General features: G+C 40.0%; 1 protein-coding gene across 2 annotated transcripts in view; it reads left to right on the top strand.

Annotated features, from left to right (window-relative positions):
* LOC306771195 (thyroid hormone receptor alpha-B) overlaps positions 1–16,175 on the top strand; it is a 48,588-nt gene that overhangs the window by 22,621 nt on the left and 9,792 nt on the right. Inside the window, exons 3-5 of one of the 2 annotated variants that reach the window (XM_079260302.1) lie at positions 2,956–3,056; positions 3,374–3,521; positions 3,628–3,833. In XM_079260302.1, the coding sequence (XP_079116428.1) occupies positions 2,956–3,056; positions 3,374–3,521; positions 3,628–3,833 (455 nt within the window). Of the gene's footprint in view, positions 1–2,922; positions 3,057–3,373; positions 3,522–3,627; positions 3,834–16,175 lie in introns of both variants that reach the window. The other variant, XM_079260301.1, reaches the window with a different exon arrangement.

Here is a 16,175-nt window from a genome sequence, read left to right as displayed (position 1 = left end):
TGGTTTAATCAGAGCTGAGGATGATGATGCGAGCTCGCTGCCTTGGACCACAGCTTAAACAGGACCTGCGTTGAAGATGAACTCTGAGCATAAAATGCGTAAAATGAGAATGGCAGACCTCGAAACCTCTGCAGAGTACTGCTCTCTCATGGATGTTTTGATTTCAAACAAATGATATGTTGTGTCTGACAGATGCTTCAGACTCAAATAAAAACCATCAATATACCTACAAGCAAGTAGCTTATGTTGCCATGGTAACTGACTAAGAGATGAGTGGTACTTTACGGACAGAAATCCTTGTCCGCTCTGTTCTCAAAAGTTTGTCCTCCACATTTTTTTTTTTTGTCAGAATAAAGATCATAGTAAAACTTTATTTAAATAGCTGCAAATAAAGTGCTTTATTTATAACTCTATAAACATAAAATATTTATTTTCTTATTCATAATAAATGACATTGAAATATCAGGAAATAAGTGTGAAATATAATGAAATCTTTTGGCAAAATCTACTGCAGAATAATAAAATAAATGTTATATGATTAAAGCAACATGCTCCCTGCACGTTGCAGAGGAACGCGGTGGTGGTGGATATTCATCCAACAACAGGAAAGGCCTTCTGGAAAAGGAAAGTTTTAAAGATGATTATGGAGGTTTCAAAAGATGTAGCACGTGGTCGTGGAGGAGGGGGGGCTCAGTTGGAAAAAAAAAAAAGCTTGATCTTTCTTGTCACAGATCTGGGTTAAATATAAATATCTTATAATTACTGAAGTAATCCTGGCTGCTCATTAAGAGGTGATGAGGTCCACTTTAATCACATCCTAAACCCAAAGCATTCTGAGCATGCTCTGTGGGCGTACTAGTTTAGCAGCTACTTCAAAACCGAATCAGTGGAAGATTCATTCTCATTCTATTCTATTCTATTCTATTCTATTCTATTCTATTCTAGTTTAGATTAGATTAGTTTTTAAACTAAAGTTTCAGTAAGAATTTTAGTTTTAACCCTTGTCAAACTTTTAAAGTTAAAAAAGGGTTAAAGGTGGAGTATGTAAGATTTTCAATGTTTTCAAAATAAATTAACTAATAAAATACCTACAATCATAATTAGTAAATTACAGGTTTAATTAATGACAAATGACAAAAAGCACTTTTTTTACTGGTAGGAAAACATTTAAGAAGGGTCTTTGTCATTAATTAAACTTGTAATTTAATAACGCATCAAATATGGACAGACTGGAACCTACATGTTTAAAAAAAACTATCTAATTATGATTGTAGTTATTTTTTTAGTTAATTTATTTTGAAAATATTGAAAATCTTACATACTCCACCTTTAAAAGGATGAAGTAATATCATTATCTAGTCTTCCCTCTTTTTCCCATAATAGCTTAGATGACCAACTGAGATAACTTATGTTGGTCCTGTGATGGACTGGCAACCAGTCCAGTCCTCCTGCCTCTCTCCCAGTGCTTGATGGGATCGACTCCAGCTTCCCGCGGCTCTGAATTGGACGAAGTGGTTAAGGAAATAGATGAATGAACTTAGATACTGAAACTTTCACAACATTTTATCAGGATATTTAGCACATTGAAAACAAGAATATACAATAATGATAATAATAATAATAATCATAATAATACCAAGCCATAATCAATAATAATACACATTTGTATTTTGTCAGTAAGCCTTGGTGATCATTTCATTTTTCTTATAATTAAATTAAATTTTATTTTGTTTTCTGTCTACCTGTTTTTATCTACATGTTTACATGTCCTCCCTGCAGCTAATCGACCCTTCGTCTAGAGTTTCGCGTTTCTTACAGATGTTTTAATTCATTTTTGTGCCTCTTAAATTAATTTTAGGAAAACTTGGCAATTGATCATTTTTTTATTCTCTGGATCATTTGAACACTTAAAATGGACCAGGTCTTCAAAGTTTGATGAACGGCGAGTTTGTCGGTTGTGTTTCTGTGAATTTGGCCATTTTTCTTAGAGATACTTTTGAAGAAGAAAGACTGCATGTGTTGCCCCTCACCTGGACTCGACACATTCTTAGACATATTTAAACATTTTTACCTGAATAATTCATTTAAACATCAGAGCCCGTGTACAGAAATCAGTTCATTAGTGCCTTTTTTTTTAAATGAATAGGTTCACACATTGTGAATTTGTGGTAAATTAAATGAATTATTTGGTTCTTTTAGTCCGTTTTTATTTCAGTTTCATTTGTTTGACTAATTTCCCTGTTTTATTAACACATTAATACAATGTTTTAAACATTTTGCTTGTTTTTAATCTATCAGGAGTGTCCACAATCCTGCAGGTTTTCCATGTATCCCTGCTCCAACACACCTGACTCAAACTAATCAGTCATTGTGCAGAACTTTAGTGGCTGCTGGATCCATTCATCAAACCCAGGTGTGTTGGAACAGGGATACACTGAAAACCTGCAGGACAGCGTCCCTCGAGGAAACCACTAATCTACGCTGTTTCCTCACAGATATCTGCGATTATCTAAACTTTATTCCGATTATAATTACCAACATATTTGCTCAGTTCTTTCTCTTTTCTCCAGGGTGGTAAATGGTGGAATGTGCTGTTTTTAGTCTATATTTGACTTTACATTCTGTGCTGCTTTTTAGTTTCGTAGACAAAGTTCTGTGTGAATAAAGTTTGATTGACTGGTGGAGTGTTTGGCATCGGCAAAGTGGGCTGAGACGTCATCGTTCTTCACACATCTGCATTCAGAAAAATTCTGCCGTTGAGGAATAATGTGCTTGTTTTGCTGTGAAAAGAGCTTCAATCGTCTGCAGGTTCCAAAAAACTTTGATGTTTCAGTAAATCTGTTCAAATGATTTCAAAAGTCCAGAACAGGAACTGCTTCGGTGCGTTTCGCCTTTCTTAGCAAGCTGAGACACAGCAGATAGGTAAACCCTCCTTCCTGCCTCCTCCTCTTTCAGGGTACATCCCCAGCTACCTCGAAAAGGATGAGCCATGCGTGGTGTGTGGCGACAAAGCCACTGGTTACCACTACCGCTGCATTACCTGCGAGGGCTGCAAGGTACACACACACACACACACACAGAGGCGCACCAGGTTCAAAATCCATACATGATCTTTCAGAAACATAATATGATGCCTCCATAGTCAACATCTTCTACACACACACACACACACACACACACACAGTATATCCTGTCAGTATGTTATATGCTCATTTTATTCTTCTTTGTTCATCATGTCACTATTAAATGCATCTAATTATTTATTTTTTCATCAAAGTTAAGAACAATTTAAAACTTTCTTCTTTTCTTCCTTCCTTTCCTCCGTTTTCTTCACCCCCCCACACCCCCCCCCCCCCTGTCTTTGCCCCCGCAGGGCTTCTTTCGTAGGACCATACAGAAAAACCTCCACCCCTCCTACTCCTGCAAGTACGATGGCTGCTGCATCATCGACAAGATCACCCGCAACCAGTGTCAGCTGTGCCGCTTCAAGAAGTGCATCGCAGTGGGCATGGCCATGGACTGTGCGTGTCCTACTCAGAGATTTGCACAAATTCGTAAGACTTGACATTGATGCCGTGTCTTCTTTGTTCCTCTTCTGCCTCCTGCGCCTGCGTCTTCTGCTGCCAGTGGTGCTGGACGACTCGAAGCGGGTGGCCAAACGGCGCCTCATCGAGGAGAACAGGGAGCGACGCAAAAAGGAGGAAATGGTGAAATCCCTCCAGACCCGCCCGGAGCCCACAGTGGACGAGTGGGACCTGATCCGCCTGGTGACGGAGGCCCATCGACACACCAACGCTCAGGGCGCACAGTGGAAACAGAAGCGCAAATTCCTGGTAAGGATTCTGGGAAACTTATCCGGTCACTGCTGGATTACTTTTAATGTACAATAAGACACAGTTTCAGTTTTTAGTTGTTTCATTATGTTTTGTTTTTTAACAATTTTAGAGTTTTTTTTTTTTTTTTTAACTCCGTTTAAAAAAAAAAAAACCTCACAGTTGCGTCAGGAAGGGCGTCCGGCTTGTGCCAAAGTACAACCGAGCGAGTGAGGACGATATTTTTATTTTAGCTTTTTTATTTAGCTTTTTAAATAAATGTATTTACTGCTAATTCTGCTGATAACTGCTGGACCAGACAGGAGACACAGCGGGAGCAAAAAAAGGCAGACAGAGGAGAAATGGAAAGAGATAAGCTCGAAAAAGGAGAGCAAAACAGAAGGTAGAGAATGGTTCTGTTCTCCTGCAGGTTCTGTGCACATCACAGAAAGCCATGTTTAACCGCTTCCTCTGCATGAAACGGACAGACTGCTTGACACATGAAAGAATAAGATCCAGCAGCGTTGTTAATATGCACCAACTCTTTCAGTTGAGCTGCTTATAAATGTCTTGAATTTACAACTTTTGACTTAAAATTCCAGACAAATCACCTCAATCTGCAACCAAATCAATTAAATGATTCTTTTAATTAATAATTCACAATAGTTTTCATGTCTCTATGAGCTCCAGTATCAGCGATGTAGAGCAGACGACATATAAAAACCATATGTAGCCCGCTGAATTCACCGTGGTTGCCATGGGAACCGCCTGCAGCCTGTTGTACTTAAACTGCAAAGCTTTTTTCTTGGGAAAATGCAAGGCTGAACATGATCCCAGCAGGATGTTTTCTCCGTATGGAGAATTGATGCACGGCTGAGTTCTGGTCACGAGGATTGGATTTTTTTTTTTTTTCCTATTTACCTTCATATTCTTAACTGTTTCCGGTGAAAAGATGTTATTTTATTTTATTATATTAAAATTAAATCAAAAATTCAAAATGCTCGACTCTGAGCGATGTGTAAATTAACTCAATACTTAAATTATTTATTATTTCAGTCTGATTTTGCTGTTTATAACTATCAGGAAAAATCATCCCTTTTTAAAGATCTAAAACTAAACTCTGATCACAAACCACTCTGGAGCCGGTCCAGTTCAAGTTGCCATGGTGATCTGGCCAGATCAAAGGAGATCCATCTCTGACACAAAAAACCCTAAAACTTTAGGCTCAACATGTGGGGTCCGCCCCTCAGGATGCAGCAGGAACGTCCCCGTTAGCGGTGTGAGACGTCTTCAGCGTCTTGTTTCCCCTAGAGAAGCACTTTTCTGCAGGTAGCAGGTAAAATCTGCACATCAAGCTTTGACGTTGTTTGAATGGGAATCTGTCAGAGCCTGAGCTGTTTTAGCAGAAGGGCGGTTAGCGGTGTCGCATTTTAGAGCTTTTAAACGTCAGCTGATGAAGAAACGGGGTATTTCTCCGCCTTCACAACTCCACTCGACACACCTCGTCTGAAGCAGCAAAGTTTCGCTGCAGTCATAAGAAGCATGGCTTGAAAACTGAACAGACGACTACCAAAGAGATTCCACTCTATAAATTCTTTAGTGCTGCTTTAGTGTTGCCAAACAGGCGTGTTGAGGCCATAAATGAGCGTTTTGTTTGATCAGATGAGCTCATGTGATTTTATCGCTGCTGCGCTTCTCTCTTTTCCACAGCCTGCGTCTCTATTCCTCGGCTCTCTCACAGCATTTGGGATTCATATTCATCCTGATCCTTCTGGGCTCTTAACCAGATTTAATTCCCCTCATAGTTTTCATTCACACCTCAGTTTTTATTTTCACAGAAATCCCCTCCTCCCCCATCCTAATTTCTTTGTTTACTCTCCTCTTCATTTTGCCCATCTGCTTTCTGTAAGCTGCCTCCTCGTCTCAGCCAAGACAAATCCCCTGTCATCTCCAAGCTGGCTGGCAGGGCGACGCTCTCTCTCTCTCGCTCTCTCTCTCTCTTTCATGCTGTTCTCCCGCTGCACTCGGAGTCATCCTGGACAGCCAGCCCTGTCAGGGTGTCCCTGTCTAGTGTCAGGCTTCCCCCGTCACACACACACAGACAGACACTGACCTCATGTTTTGCCAAAGTTTATCTGAGATGCTTACAGAGTTTTATGCGTGTGTTAATCATTTGGAAGCAGGATCGTTGCTGCTTTCAGGGAATTTATACGGTCCAGTGTAAAAGTCCAGAGCCTCCCTTCATTTCTTTACACACTGGCAAGAGAACAGGGAGTCGGAGTGTTTAAATGGTAGGTGGAAGCTTAGAAAACATTTTCAGTCAAAGTATTGTGGGGGGGGAAATGCCGTGAGTGATGAAAGAGGGTTTGTACAGATCACAAAGTGTTGCTTCAAGCAGAGAAAAGTGGTTTGAATTTCGCTAACAGGAGAAGTGTGTGTGAAATTTGGTTTGTGTGTTGTGTTTTCCTCCCAACCTCCTCATCAAACAAGACTTGGTTGAAGATTATAGTTGCAGTGAGTGAAAGGTTGCAGGAGAATTAGGATTCAGGAGAAAATTGGAGAAGGCTTGTCTCTAGGAGACTGCATGCAACAAACAGTTTAAACACTGATTAGCACACTTACTCTGCTGCTGCAGCATTTATGTAGCTCCAAGCATGATTCCTAATGAAGGATAAACTGTTTCACAGGCTTCACCCACTAACAGGCCTCAGGAGGCTGTGTTCACTGAACCCTGGATATCTACATTTTAATGCAAGACCAACCAGGGTGATCTTATTGTGCCGCACGGGGACTGCTGCTATAAAATCCACAGACGTGACAGCTTCTCACACACTCTTTTAGCTCTCAAAGGAGGCTACTTGGATGATTTGACTTAATCATCCACTGATTGAGCTCTTAATAGGTCAAGCAAAGAACTGCAGATTGAAAAACAAGAGTCAAGTGATCAGTGTTTTTTTTTTAAGATAAGTGCATTGGACAGCTTCAACACAAGCATTAATGTAACTGGAAAAAATGCTCATGGCTGCAAATAAAAACAGTGAATAAACAGTTGAAGTTCATGAGTTCACACAAGATGGGCATTGGAAATTCATCCGATCCTTTATGAAGTCAAATTTGTTTAAAAATCATATTTAAAAACAACCTCAGCTCTGTACACAAAGAAAGAGTTTAAATCTGCTGTACAGAATATACAGTATGTTTGTAGCATCATAAATACTCTGAACTATGGTCAGTAGGTCTGAACAGTTCACTTCAGTAACAACTCAGATGTGCTTAATGGGAATAAAAAAAATCTTTTGCTTCATATTTAACAACATAACATTAGAGCAAGATCATAAAACAATAAAAAGCTAACAGATACATGTGAAAGATCAAAACGCAGCAGTATAACGTTGCCCAAACTGCCTATAGGGAACGGGAGTCACAAAGCTTTGTGGGCCAAACAACCATGTTGGAATCTACCACAATATGAACAATAATCAATTCAATTCAACTTTATTTACATAGCGTCAAATCACGGCAACACCATCTCAAGACCCTTTACAGACAGGAAAAAAACAAAATGGAAGTCAGTTCATAACAGCCTATATAAGGAAACCAACCCATCCTGAGCAAGCACATGGCGACAGTGGGAAGGAAAAAACTCCCTTTTAACAGGAAGGAAACCTCCGGCAGAACCCGGCTCAGGACAGGCAGCCATCTGCCTCTGCTGTGTGGGGGGGGGAAGAGGACAGAAAGACAACAGACTAAACAAAAGTTTAGTCCTTTCATTTATATTGAGTTGGGACACAGAGTGCTGCAACAGAAAACATGATGAAAGGCCAGAAAGAGAAATTTACAGGGAGACGCTAGCCAACAAGGCCAAATGTTGTCTCCAGAAAATTAGCATGATAAATAATATGGGCCCTTATTTAATTTAAGAATAATAAAAATTGCGAGGAGCTAGCTGTAGCTAGCTAACATCGGCCATAGTACACTTCATTGTTGTTCCATGCTCATGTTTTGATCTTAAGCGTGAGGATAAAAATTTACCGCCACTTGCAGCAACACCGTCGGCTTTGCAAATATGCAGGAAAGTGGATTGTTTTGATTTATTGTTAAATGGTAATGTATACAAACAAAGGGAGACTAAGAAAACAGACAAAAATCAGAGTATTTTAAGTGTCATATTTATAAAATCTACATCCTTATTGATTTCGGTTTTAAACCCAAGATGATTTACATAAAGTATAACTCAGATGTTACACAGTAGCAGGCATTTTGCTCACAGGTATATTATTGTTATCAGGCTTTATTAGGTCTGATATGTGGCGACCTTCTCTTGTCCCCTTTTCTATGATGCCAGAAGCTGAAGCGTCTGATAATATTGCAACAAAAAATCTTTTTCGGTCTAGATTTTCACCAAAACAAACAATAATCGCATTAGGATCACAGATGAGCTAAATGCTACCAGAAGCTACCAGATGGCATGAAATTCCCATTCGCTATTGTAGCAACGTTAACTCGTTAAATGACTTATCTAGTGTGACCCCAGTGTATTCTCCTGGCTAATAAACTAAAATCGTGCAGCTTTGCTTTACAAAGCTGGAACCTAGCTGAGCTTGTGGAAACTTGTGCATCAGCATAACTTAAAACGTTGGGAGGATAAGTGGTCCTGACAGTGACTTCTAAATGTGAGTAAAAGTAAGAACGAACCATTTGCTCCAAGGTCAAGTGAAGCATAAATATTTCTGGCAGCCTTTCAACACACGCAAATCACTTTTTTTTATTTTATTTTATAGGTTTAAACTTCTGAACCTTAAGCTGTTGGTCTCAGCCACGTTTAACAAATGTTAAATGTTTTCTTTAGCTAATCAGATGCTGTGCTGTACTCAAAACTCAGCAGTTAGAAACAGAAACGAGTGTGATTCAATGCAAAGTAGACATCTGGTTTTAGTTGCATGTAGACATCAAGTTTAAAAAAAAAAAAAAAAGGATTTAAACCACATACCTGCAGTTTCGCTCTCCTGAGGAGATCTTATCATCTTGTCATGTGGAAGGTTGTGCAGTACAGTGCTTGATTATTTTTGCGACAGATGATTTATATCAATAAGAGAATAAAAAGAAAGGAAGAAAAAGCAGTCTGAGGTTCAGATGTCTGTATATCATTGTAATCAACATGTCTTAAAAGGAGATGTTGTTGTTACAAAGGTGAGCTAAAAACCCAGAAAGCTCTGCATCGTCCTCAGAGTTACTGGCACTGCTCAGCAGCTCAAGTCATAGAGTGAGTAAGCGAGGCAGTTAAACCGTGACTGTCCGATTACATTTCTCATAAAAGTACTGTCAAAGCAAAACAACATAGATGCTTTCAACCTGAAACCATATGTGAGACGGATTCTTCTCTCCAGCTCTACGGGAACAAACTTACATCTGATAAAAGGTCAACAGTTGAAATTAATACGTTTTCTCCCCATCGTAGTGTAGCAATCACCAGCTCCCTAAGTGCACTATAATTCATACAGAGGCATCTTTTGCAAACTCTTTCCTTCCCTGTTGGCAATAGAGGAGTTTTGTTTGAGTGGAGTTTAACCTTGTTTAGGTTCCCTGAACAGCTAGTCTGCACAGAACTCTGCAGATTATAGTTAATGAGTGAACAATAAAAACTGTTGCAGGAAACTTAATAAAATCCAAAAGATATAAGAGACTTTCATGGATCTGATACATGCACACACACGCACAAATAAATAGCCATGAACAGACTGTGTGGTCTGTGCCGAAGCTCAAGGCCCAACCAGCCCAGTTGAGATTAGCTATATTATGAAATTCCTCACATAGCTGAAGGCAAGAGAACTCCTTAAGCTCTAATGCATTTTATTTATTTCCTGAAAACCTATATAAACTACCAAACATGGTTAAAGGCTGCCCAGCTCCACCAGGGAGCCATAATGAGATTTACTTCACCCAGAAGACACATTTTCTGCTGTATCTGTTCTAAAGATGCAGAGGGGCAAATGGTTTTCTGTCTTGTAGCAGTTGTTGGCAAAGTTTGGCATCCACAATAAATCACATTCTTATTTCAGTGGATGTGTTTTATTTCTGTTTTATTCTCACAGGACACTTTAGAGGAGAGTTTGTCTTGAATTTAAATGGTTGCAACACCTAAAACCTCTAAAGAATCTGGGAAGCATGAAGCGTGATTGTTTAAGGGTGATATATACAATTTGTTACGTCATACTTCCCCCTCAGAGCAGAACATCCAACCTCGTTGTCTTTATCTCAACCCAACTGAATCACAGTGTTTGCTGAACCTCTGAAAGGGAGGTGTTGTTTTTATTTGTTTGTTTGTTTGTTTGTTTTAGCTGAGCTAATATACAAATATCTCATACGCAGTTACATAATTCTGTCTTGGTGGAGTTACTGTGTGGTCTTTAGTTCTGGTTTCCTGGTTTATTTTGTAGTTTCTCTCTTGTGGTTGAGCTTCCTCTTCCTGTTCATTAGTTCACTTGGTTTCATTTCATACATTTAAACCACCTGTGGCATGTTGTGTGTTCTGTGCGTATAAACGTCTTGGTTTCAGTTTTCATTTGCTGGTTCATCGTTTGCGGTCCCCATGTTGTCCCACGTTTACTCATACTTCCTGCCTCTAGTTTCCTGTCTGCGTTTGGGTCCTCGCCTCCACCCCACCATGACAAATTCATTTCAGAGGGAAAGTAAAATTTCTCTGCCTTTACTCATGTTGTCCAGCAGTCTCCCAACACTGAGACTGCACCTCACAAGTTTAGCTCCTTTTGCACCAAGAGGTCCAGCTCAGGGTGGGACTGTGTGGTGCCCTCTGCTACGGTAAACCCTGATCTCTGCAGTGTCTCCAAAACCAATCATAAGTTTAGTTTGTAGACGGCGTATCTGCTGGGTATCAATAGATGTCAGCTATGTAACAGTGTGATGTCATCGCACTGCTACAGAATGCAAAGAAGAATGCAACGCAGAAACAAAGGAGGAGATTGGTGGACATCCAGCAGTTTTTGTTCTGTCGTCTTGGTATGAGGTTTTAATCAAGCAAAGCCCATGGCGTTGTAGTTAAACACGGCCCTGTTTCCACTTCGTCCTTATTGCCAAATTGCAAGGAAGCTGGGATTCTTTCAATCAATCAACTGATTCCAGTGTATCAAGCTCCACTTGTTCAGGTTCGATTGGTAAGATGGGGATCCTTGCAGAAGGGTCGTATCAGATACTCTGGCACCATTTTCAGGTTTTACCTGTTGAAATGCAACAAAGTGTGCACAAACCTGTACTGGTCTAGATTTAATGGTAGAACAAGGTCCATCATGTCCAGCCTGGAGCATCAAATGACTGCAGTGTTTTGTTTCATGTCGCATACCAGCAACTGGATATCAACTCACTGGTCGTTTAACAAATTCATCATTGATTCAGTTAAACCCAAAAAGACATGATCAGGGTGACCAAAGAAAGTAGAGAAAGAAAGTGACAGATCCAGACACAAGAACATCATCTTATAAATGGTTTTTACTGGCAAGAGAGCGCTCAGAGAAGAGACAGGATGCAAGACGGGATAAATTAGCCTCATCTAGGGGGTGTTAAATTGCAAAAATCTGCCAAAATTTCATAATGTTTTATTTTCAGACTATGAAAAGTGATCTGTCCAGGGTGTACCCTGCCTGTCGCCTTGGAGATGCTGGGATAAGCTCCACCTTTCCCAGCACGGGAAAAAGCAGGCCTAAAAAATGCATGAATGAAAATCATTCTGCTCAAACTCTGATGATGAAGTCCGATTCAATCAGATCTAAGTCTGCTGACTGACCAGGCTGTAACAACGATGTTAGACTGTTCAGTGACCCGTCATATCCGAGGCAGAGAGTACTCTCAACGGGACAGAAATCCTTCAGTTTCACAGGATCAGTTTAATCCGGTTAGTCTGCAAACTTCACCGCGAGGACTTTTCTGTAAGACGACATTCCACCGAAGGAGGAGCTTTTGCTGCCAGTTTTCAGTTGTCTGGCCTCCTCTAATGACATTGGAATAAAAGCAAAACCCTGAAACAATATGAAATATGACTGAAACATTATAATTCAGCCATGTGTGACTGTGATGGAGGGAGCGTCACATTTTGAGCATTGATGAAACTCAGCTGTTCCCCATGTCTCTTCCCAGACAGCTATTTTCTTAAGAGTGAAATGAAAAATGCCCCTGACCTCCACCAATAAAAGCCGGGCTTTGTTTTGGCTCTCGCTTGACAGGAGCTGCATTTATCTAAATTATTATTGCAATTATTTAAATTATCCATGAATGCTCACACAGCAGAATTTTGCCGAAGTTTGCACTGATTTACTGAATCCGTCTGTGTGTTTTATGATTGATGACTCCCTGTGCACGGTGATAATTCTCAGACTTTTATCTTATCCCATTCATGGCGAGAGCCCAACCTGAATAAACGACTGTGGCTTTGACACGTTTTATTCAGTGGAGTGTGAAACTGTATTTTTAATAGTCACAATCTCAATTCACACGGCTCTGTAAAGACATGTATTACTGAGCTGTAGTTCTTCATGCAGCCGTCTTTCAAGTAAGCAATTCCTTTGACTTTCACTGTACCTTTCACCGAGCATCATGTGTTTATTTGCTGTTAAATTGTTTCATTTATGGTCGCTGGAATCAAGCCGCAAGTGTATTAAACCACTTAAAACTGTTGTTTTTTCACAATATTAACCCTTTCCTGCAGGAATTAATAAAAAACAGTGCAACTTTTTTTTAATACAATATTTTACCGCTACAGACTTTTGCAATGATACTTTTTTTTGTTTATTAGTGATCTTTAGAATTTATCATGATTCATCATTCATTCATTCATTTATTCATTCATTCATTATCCAAACCGCTTAGTCCGATTAAGGGTCGTGGGAAAGCTGGAGCCTATCCCAGCAGTCTTTAGGCGAAAGGCGGGGTACACCCTGGACAGCTCGCCAGTCCATCACCAGTTCATAAAATAATATATCATTTTAATCATATTATGTAAATCTTGTATAAAATACAGCTGTATCATTTTCTTTTACTATTTATTGCAAAGGCAAACTTGTGTAATTACATTATGTTCAATTATATCATATATTTATTTACTCTCCAGAGAGTGGAACCATATTGGATGACTCACTAACATTCACTGAAGTGGTTTATTTACAAAAATACCTCCACATTCATGAATATGCAAGAAAAAAGCTTGTAAATAGGTGTCCACTATGTGGCCACTGTGCATGAAAGGGTTAATGTTTACATTAATTTGAAGCGTTCACACACTAGAAATGTGAGCATGTGACATATCAGACATTTAACCACCATGAAATCCAGAAAGTCTCCAGATGAGACTTTGTAGGTATAGAGTATTTAAGTCCTTTCATTCTGTCTTCATCTTATGTTTAAATTGAATTCCTTTTATTCTTGGATATTAGGATTATGCCAATATGCAGCCCTGACACCTGGACATCTGCTTCATCTGGCACTGCCGTCATGAGGACAACCGTCTGATCAGATATGCTGAGACCTGTCCTCCCCAACCCACCTCCTCTGTGACACTGAAATATCCCAAAGCTAGCTACAAAGAATAATCTTTCCAATGATTCCCCGGTCTGATCATTGATTTCCATCCATTAGGACTCATTCAAAACACCCAGAAACATCTTGACCAGAAAGCTGACACACTTCTTCTTGATGTGGAGGATTAGCTACTGTGCACTAAGCCACTACTGGTTCCATTCTGGCTAACTGTGTATCCAGTCTTATTCTTTTGGTCAGTATTAACTGTTTGGGACTATAGATGATGGTTGGAACTTTGATCAGCTGATAAGTTCACATTTTAACACAGCTTTAACATTACAATGCAGATGTCAGCAACACTGCAGGTGAAGTGTGTGTGAGTCTCACACACTGTACTTTTGTTTTTAAATTCATCTACAAATTGAGCTATAAAGGTGTGAGTGAGGCCTGCCAGCTGGATCGGATGTATATAACAGACAGTTTAGCAGAAAGGGAAATGCGAGTTCTTTTGTTGCAATAATAATAATTAAGAAGATGTGCCTTGTTCCACAAGATGACGTCTGCTGGCAGTGAAGATCATCTACCTTCCTGCATTGCACTGGACATGACAAAGCCTCACAGTGTTTCCATTACACCTAGGATTGTACAAAAACAAAATATCTCAATTAAAAAACCGCGAATGGCAACACCTACATTGCGAAAAAAGAAAGTTTTTACGCTCTCATGAGGTGATTTTTCAGACGTTTCGATATAAAAACATATCCCAAAGGTATAATGGAAACACTTTTTTCACATTTACGTGTCCCCGGACGTGACATGGGGAGTCATGACCAGTTCATTTCCAGTATAGATGGCGCGCTGCGGAACAAACAGTAGTGATTTTGAATGTTTTAGGAATGAAGCTGAAAAGCTTCAAAAAGCCGTAGGAAATTCTCTGCAGAAAGTAGAAAACCCCAAAATGACCTTGCATAAGCCACAATTTTTGTGAAATCTCGGGAGATTAATGAGATTTTATGAGACTTGAGGCTAATTTGCTCGACACTGTTTGACAGAAACACCCGCAACTTGCAACTGTTTGTCGAAACTTACAAATACCGCTTTTATTTTGTGAAAAAAAGTAACGTAAACGCAGCTAACTGTGTTGTTTAGAGGACGTGAAAAGTCTTCCCTTATGTCCAGCAGCTTGTGCAGCATTCTTCTCTGGACAGCAGATCCAGACGTATCTGCAGCAGAACCGAACTGAACCAGCCTTCTGCATCTGTTGGTTCGGCTTTTTAAGCATCTGGCTCCGAAGCTGCTGCCCCGGCAGATGCTGCAAAGCTGATTGCGTTTACCTCAACAGCCTTGTAGAGGATGCAACCTCTCGGCGCAGACGTTCAATCTCAGCTTCCTCGAGAAGCAATCTGCTCCGTCCAGTCTTCTAGATGCTTCTGAGTTGCATTTCCAGTCTAGTCTGTTGTCTAACTGAGCTCAGAGGAATTTCTCCACCACTTCCACCTCTTCGTTTAGCGTACTCTTGATCCTCCTGAAGTCAACAATCGTATCTCTTGCTTGTGTTCAAGATGAGGTGATTGTTTGACCAGTTGTCTGCCACACAACTGCAGAGTCATCAGAGTGTTTCTGCAGATTGTATCTGAAGTCTGAGGTGCACGGTGTGAAGAGAAACGATGCTCCGGTGCTGCTGATACACCTTTCAGTCTAAAAAACTGGGCTGTTTTTGTTAGGAAATGATAAATCCAGGTGGTTGTGGAGCTCCTCACATCATAGAGCAGCTGAAATGTATTAAAAGCGCTTGAAAAATCCAAGAACTTGATCCTCAAAGTGCTGCCTGATTGTTCTGAACTCATCCTGTTGAAGGACAAGTTCAGCTCATTAGCTTGTTCTAAAATGCAAGCCCATCATTAGAGACACTTCAGACTGTGTTCATGAGATGTTATTTGTGCGACTGAAGCACTTTTCACTCTTCCTCTGCTGGGCGGCATCTGCTAATCACTGCAGCGAAGATTTAACCACAGATAATAAAAAAGAGGCAACAGACAAGCAGGAAGTAGACTGAATCGTGAGTAAATTCATTGTGATGGGAGGGGCCTTCTTTGACCATCACGCAGTAGAGCGCATTGCTGACTCCGCTCGCATTAAAGGCTTGAAAAGATCTTATTTAACTGGATATATGATAAAAAAAAAAGTAATTGCTCTGAGCTCTGCAGTTTCTGATAATGAAAAGTCATTTATCTTTGATTTAATGTAGCAGAAACCTCATTTCCATGATAAGAATAGAATAACTGTGATCTCTGAGGATGCAGGTTGCAGATCCACTCCATTAAACTTGATTAAATAGATTCAAAATGATGCATAGCAAGTTTTTTTTTAAAAATATAATTAGTCAGAGAAATGCTAAATACAGGGATGTTAATGTGTCTTCATATAGCCATGGTGCCCATGTTCCAGGTCTTCCTGCTGCTGCTGTGTACTGCTACGTAGGCGAACTGTACCAGGAGGATCATCCAGACCAGTTACAGTAACTGAGTCAGCTGGAAAGAAAATTGTAAAAACAATGTTTTAGTATCTTTTACACTTATAAGTTATTTAAACTCTAGTTAGGTTTTTCATAGGAAAATGTCCATTTCTGTGGAAATGTTTTTACTTGTTTGTTTGGGTGTCAAATCAACCGAAAAGAAAGTTTTTCTTTGGGTTTGCAGAGCAGTTGGATGGCAGGTGTAGCTCTACTTGCTGTTGTCGGGTCACGAGTCCTAATGTTTGCATTTGTAACGGAACAAGTCGTTGAGTGCAACGCTGTGGCTTGCAGAGAGCGGAGCTGCATCAGGCTATTGGTTATTT

Source organism: Telmatherina bonti (assembly GCF_933228915.1).
Source record: "Telmatherina bonti genome assembly, chromosome: 21".
Classification (NCBI taxonomy): Eukaryota; Metazoa; Chordata; class Actinopteri; order Atheriniformes; family Telmatherinidae; genus Telmatherina; species Telmatherina bonti.
Note: the sequence above shows the minus strand (reverse complement) of the source record. Positions and strands in the feature narration are given on the sequence as shown.